The sequence below is a fragment of the Phycodurus eques genome, chromosome 10, assembly GCF_024500275.1.
Source record: "Phycodurus eques isolate BA_2022a chromosome 10, UOR_Pequ_1.1, whole genome shotgun sequence".
NCBI lineage: Eukaryota > Metazoa > Chordata > Actinopteri > Syngnathiformes > Syngnathidae > Phycodurus > Phycodurus eques.
The window spans coordinates 1,306,398-1,312,758 of record NC_084534.1 but is presented as its reverse complement, the minus strand read 5'-3'; the positions used below and the strand labels follow the sequence as shown (position 1 = coordinate 1,312,758).

Here is a 6,361-nt window from a genome sequence, read left to right as displayed (position 1 = left end):
ACTGTATTGTAAGAAACTGTTGAAATGTAAATTACACAAAACTGGCGCCTTGTATTCCATTCTGTTTTGAAAGGATGCCGTCCCACATGCAAATTGTTCGTATTGATGAAATCTAAGTTTTAGAGTAAAACAAACAAAAGAAATCTGTGAATCGGTGGATTTGATGTATTATGTTGAAAAGTTATTTTATTATGAATATTATTATTGTGAATTATGATGTTTACAATACTGATATTCATGCATGCTAATGTTTGTGATATTTTTGTTTTGTTTTTATAATTATCAAGAAAGTCGTGTAGATATGGAGAGTCAAACTGTAATACCATAGATGGCCAGCAGAGAGTCCTATCTACTAGTGAATGTCAGCAACGTATGGAAGAAGGCACACAAGGGCGTCTCCGAAGCTGTGTCTCCGTCTCGGGAATATTACAACGCGCGCTGTGCACATATGTTACAGTACACTTACTATTTACCACATACCGTTTCGTCAAATACTGTAAAGTGGTTATATGTCAATCAAATATGAAATATAGTTTCCACTGCATCATGGGAATTTAATTAAACATCAATAAACATATAAACAGAGTTACTCTATACTGTATTTTATTTTATTTTATAATTTTTTTTTTTACACTTCACTTAGCTTACAGTGTCACTCTGTCGCACTCAACCCACAGTCGGGGTTTCATGGAAACAAAATGCTCTATAAATGCAGAGATCATTTGCATTTACAATGCACATGTCATGGAAACAATGAGTCCCAGCCCTGCTCCTACTCTCTCAATATATGTTTAGGCCTGCCAAGATAGCACATTTTATATTTTCCCCAAAACGTTCAGAATAAACAATAGTGTCAATGTTTTTTTTTTTTTTAATGCCACTGTTATAATGATATTAGAGCATAATAAAGAATTGTGCACGTCTTACAAATTCTGCCCTGGTAATCAAACACCAGCAAAAATGGTGCACCCGGGAATTCAAGTGGGGTGTGTATAACTGTAAAGTGCAATGTTCTCTCATTCACAATATTTCGCAATAAGAGCACGTAAATAAATATAGGAAGTTACACGTGTTCGAATAAAGTGCTAAACTTAAGAAAAATAAAGTTGGGAGTTTGCCTTTTTCTCTTTGGCGTCTTGACACAACAGTGGAGTCTCCAACAATCGCATGTTAGAATTTAACAAATCATAGCTGAACCGTTATGGTTATGTTTGTTCAAACCCTTTGTTTTTGTTCATAATGGTGTTTCATATATTATATGTACTTTTAATAAGAGCTCCCAGTGCACTTCCCATTGGGAAGGACAAACAAAAATGACTGCCTGTTCCATTTTAATTGCCTTTTGTTCCAAATCTCTCTCTCTCTCTCTCTCTCTCTCCACTTGTCTCTGTCTGGTCTGTGCACCGTCAGTAATTACCACCTGATTGGCTGAAAGGGTGGCGGAAATCGCATACGATTGGTCGGATATAATATAATATATATTATAACCTATATAATATGTGACAATATAATGGGGGATGTGAATGTAGGGCTGGAGCTAATGAATATTTTAGTGCTGAATTATTCGACTCAAACACTCAATTATTTGGATAAACTATATTTTTGCTTGGTTAAAGGGCAATTTTGAACACAAAAGAGAAAATAAGACCTTTCACTTCATAACGTACGACTAATTGGTTTTCTTTTTTTGATATAACCAACAGTTTTTAGTTTTTGAATTCCCATTGTTCATAAAAGATAAGGCGTTTTTATGCATGAACGGCTTTTGCGTTTCAGCATTTTGTGACAAATTAATACATGAGGTTCATGGCTGTGCATTTATGAGCTTTGACTGGGAATAAGACGAATGTTCTTTTCTACTACTACACGTTTTGGAAGTGTTCAATTTGTTCAAACGAAAGGGAAGAAACCTTGAGAAAGAAAATATTTTCCTCCATCTGCGCTACGTTAACTTCATCTCTGTGTGTGTGTGTGCGTTTCGATGCCCAAAATGCGAATTTTGACCAGCAAACTGCGATGCAAGACGGCTTTATTACCAGCCTTGCAAACATACGTAAGTAAGCAACGTCGCGCGTTACTGGAAAGCAGATTCACCGTGCTTTTTTGCGCCCCTGATCATTTTTGTGCATCTTGGACGCGGGGACGCACATCAAACAAACTGTAAATGTAATGTGAGAGCTAAATAAGACGCACGTAAACACAGATTATTCATGTTACGTTAATCTTGATCGTTCATAAACGTTCATGATTAACGTCTTTATTATGGCAACAATTTAACATTTCATGACGCAATCCGTGCTGGGAGCCACGCGGCTTCTGCTAGGAAATACAATAACTCTCCGTGTAACCTTAGCCAAAATCCCATGATGCATTGGGAGCTGCAGTTAATTACTCTATAATCACTAAAGTATTTTACTGCGTGGTATGTCTTCAATAAGTGAAGCATTTACAGTCTGACAGTGTGCTACTAGTGCATAAATGGATATGTGCACAGCATTGTGTTTTTTTTTTTTACCTTTCTTCACTCAACACTTAGCAATATGATCTGGGCTAAACGGAATATTTAATTTAGAAACATGATAAATACTCATTTAGAGGTTTGTTTTATTTTTTTGGGGGGGGGGGGGGGGGGTTCCCCTAGAGAAAATAATTATTCAAATTCGTTAGTTGGAGAGATAAAAATGTAACTTTCTCGCATATGGGGGTTCCAATTTTTAGCAAGGGTAAACAAGTGTTTACAATCTGTTTTGGGGATGTTGTTCGGTACTCTTAAAACTAACGCTGTCTCCATTGTTTCCTCCCCAAAACACGACATGTAATTAACATGCAGCCGTACAGAGACACATAGTTTAAAAGGCCTACGGTCCTCACGTGGCGGACACTCTCATTACAGGCACAGGGGCTGGTCCTCTCATCTCATCTCAAATCTTTTATTAGACATGCTTGCTCTGTAGGCCGCAGCTGCTTGAGTGTCTCTACTAGTGTTTGACCCTTAGGGACCTTTAAAGGGCAATGCTATATTTTTAGACTAAAGCTGCTATAGATATTAATTTCGACTTTGCATATTTGAAGGCTTTTATTTGCGTGCCAAAATTCAACATTTAGTATCTAGAATCCTCTTTTAGTTGATATTAACTATAATGTTACAAAGAAACTGTCAAATTGCCACACCCCCAACTCAGACCCTTTACCATCCCACCTTGCCCCTCCTTTCTCCCCTGTATCTCTGTTTTTAGTTAGTCCATTGCACTGCAGACTTCCCTTTCTTGCTCTCTCCGCCATTCCACAGCTTACTTCTCACTGCCCGCATCGCGAAATTGTGTATTTTGTGCTTCTCGTCATTTGATCTTTGATTGGATTCATTCTTGAGGCCACAAGAAATCTGACACCATGGCCGACAGAAGTCGTATGCTGCGAAAAAAGGACAGACAAGAAAAAGAAGCCGGTGAAAAGACCAGGGATGGAAATGAAGTGAAGAATGAAGAAGAAAATGCTCAAGATAATAGAGGGGGGCCATCAGCTGAGCAATCCTCCACCAATGATGTAACAGCTGATGGTAAAAATGGAGATCTTCAGGTCGAGCCAATGGAACTCCCTCCGTTTGAAATCATTGCAGGGTGAGTCCATAGGAGTGAAACGTGTTTAGTGCTCGGTTAAGCTATTCATTGTTGAAATTACTGTAATTTACATTTATTAATCCAGTGCTCCAGTCACATCCAGTGATCAAAACTCCTTGTGACATGAATGTCAACAGCATTAAAAAGTGCAATCTTTTTTTTTTTTTTTTTTTAAATTGACGGTTAAAGCTTTAAAACATCACAGCTTAGGGTGAAGCTGAATAATAATAGTCTTGTCGACTGGCTTTCCTCGTAACTGATATCCTGGATAAGGACATGGGAAATGTTTAGAAAAACCTAAAATAATACCATTTGTCTGAAACATTGAGATGATGTAAAATTGGTTTGCCTACAGCAGGGTAAAAAAATAAAAACAAAAAACAAACACATGAAGTCATAGGTAAACACCCCATTTTCAATGAGGTCATTCAGCAGAACAAGTGTGGCTATCGTATCCTTTCTCTCTGCATGTTAACTGTCGTAGGCTATTGCCGCGACCACTATTGACGGTTAGTTAGTCTTAACACAAGTATACATCTGTAAATTAGAGTACAGAAGCATTTCTTTGTCTCTATCGTCATTCATGCTATTGACAATTTCGAGTCTTCAACTCTTCCACTCTACCACCGTTGAAAACAGGCCCTCAAATGATCTTTTGTGTTCCACTCATGCAAGCAGGAAACCAGTCAAACTACTAAAACAACACAGCTTGTGAAGTTTTGAGAATTTAACCTCAGAATCATTTGCTTTGTTTCGCAGTGATCGAATTGATCCTTTCGCATTCAAGTTCCAGTTCAAGAATGTGGAATACTCCTCGGGCCGCAATAAGACGTTCTTGTGTTACCTGGTGGATCAAGGGAAAACAGCTGATGGGGTCCTGAGAGGCTTTCTGGAGGATGAACACGCCGGAACTCACGCTGAAGAAGCCTTCTTCGCACAGTGCCTGTCTGACTACGACCCTTCACTCAAATACACAGTCACCTGGTGAATTGACTTTATTATCTTCGGGAAATTCAATTTGATAAGAGTGTAAACATTTCATTCTCAGGCGTTGTATACGAGGTGGGTCAACCAAAACAAACAAAATGACAATCACAGTCCATCCACGGCTTGCCGTATTGCCAAAATAGCTGAAGCAGACGGTCGTTCAACTTGTGTGAGGCCTGTTCTATCGTCATGCTATGTGGCACCGCCGCGAGGAATGTTGAGTATGAAGTGTGCTCCTCCAAGTGTGCAATGACATCATGGTTTAGATCGAAAGTTGGACATGGACAGAGCATTTATTCTGACAGCTGTGTTTTGTTATGCTCATGAGTTGAGGTAATGTTTAAATGGTATGCAATTTAACAAGAGGACTATGCAATAACCACTCTGTCTTGATGACAGCAATGCGTGCCATTGACACATTTGTCAGTGTCTACTCCCTTCCAGCTTTTTTTTTTTTTTTTTTTTTGCTCTTCAAATCATAGGGATAATTGTAGAATGCGTATCTATACGGGGCAGCAGTAGCTTACATGTAAGGACTTGGGCTTTCGAATGGGATTGTCAAGATTCAAGTTCCACTCCAGACAAATGTACGAAAAAAAATTCAATAAAAATAGCAACTAGTTGTTGTCGAAATGCTAGTTTGCTTCCTGGCTACTGTTGACGCTCCCTTTAGCAAGGCACACAGAGCTTCCAAAAGTGTATGCGCAATATTGTCTCTGACAGGTAGGTGACTAACTTTTACGATCAATTGTAATCACCATGAACTAACTGCGTCATTGGCACTGAAAGCATAAACGTAATGATATTCTCCCCTGTTTATTTCAGGTATGTGTCATCTAGTCCCTGCTCTGCTTGTGCAGCAAAGATAGCCGATGTGTTAAACGCCAAGAAAAACATCAAATTGAGCATCTTTGCTGCTCGGCTGTTTGAGTTTGAGGAAGCAGAGATTCAGGCTGGGCTAAAGGCTCTGCATACGGCCGGATGTAAGCTGAGGATGATGAAGCCTCTGGACTTTTCCTATACCTGGGATACATTTGTGGAGAATGAGGATCAACCTCTTAACCTGTGGGAAGACTGCAAAGACAACTATGAGTATTATCATGAGAAGCTGTCTGACATTCTGCAGTGAACACAGTAAACATGAGTTAAAAGAGAGAAGGGTATCTTTTTTGACAACAGGAGTCCATGGAATTTTTAGAGCGGGAAAGTTCCGAAAGGGCAATTCACAGCTGTGGAAGTGACTGCCAGATGATCTATTTCGTGTCGTAATCTGAACCTTGCAGTAGAGCAGATGTGCAACTGTGCCACATGAATTGCAACCCTATTATATGACACAAAAAGAAACCCAAATACAGAGGTGGGAAGTAACCTTCATGACTGCACTTGAGTATTTATTGTTCTGCCGACTTTTTTACTTTTACTCCTCGCTTTTTAAACACAAGCACCTGTACTGTCTACACCTCACATTCTAAAAATGAGCTCGTTACTTTTAAAACCTTCTAAAGTTAGCAATGACGTGAAACAAAAAGCAGAGCGCCGAAAAAAACGGACGTAACCTCGTTCAGCGAATTGATCATAGCTAGTGGGGGCAAAGTGTCTGCGCATTCCAAGCAGTGTTGGGAAAGTTCATTTTCTTCTCAAGCTAGTTCAAAGTTCAGTTCACCGTTTCAAAAATGAACTCGTTCATTGTTCCCTCCCCCTTGCCCCAATATGGCTATTACCTTGAAAATACTGGCATTTTGTTTCTTCATTATTGC

General features: G+C 39.2%; 1 protein-coding gene across 1 annotated transcript; it reads left to right on the top strand.

Moving 5' to 3' along the window:
• Nucleotides 1–3,295: 3,295 nt before the first annotated feature.
• On the top strand, nucleotides 3,296–5,991 carry apobec2a (apolipoprotein B mRNA editing enzyme, catalytic polypeptide-like 2a). The gene is made up of 3 exons (XM_061688130.1): nucleotides 3,296–3,617; nucleotides 4,377–4,601; nucleotides 5,430–5,991. Exons 1-3 carry the CDS (start codon nucleotides 3,391–3,393, stop codon nucleotides 5,731–5,733), a joined length of 756 nt encoding a protein of 251 aa, XP_061544114.1. The 5' UTR covers nucleotides 3,296–3,390; the 3' UTR covers nucleotides 5,734–5,991.
• Nucleotides 5,992–6,361: the final 370 nt, after the last annotated feature.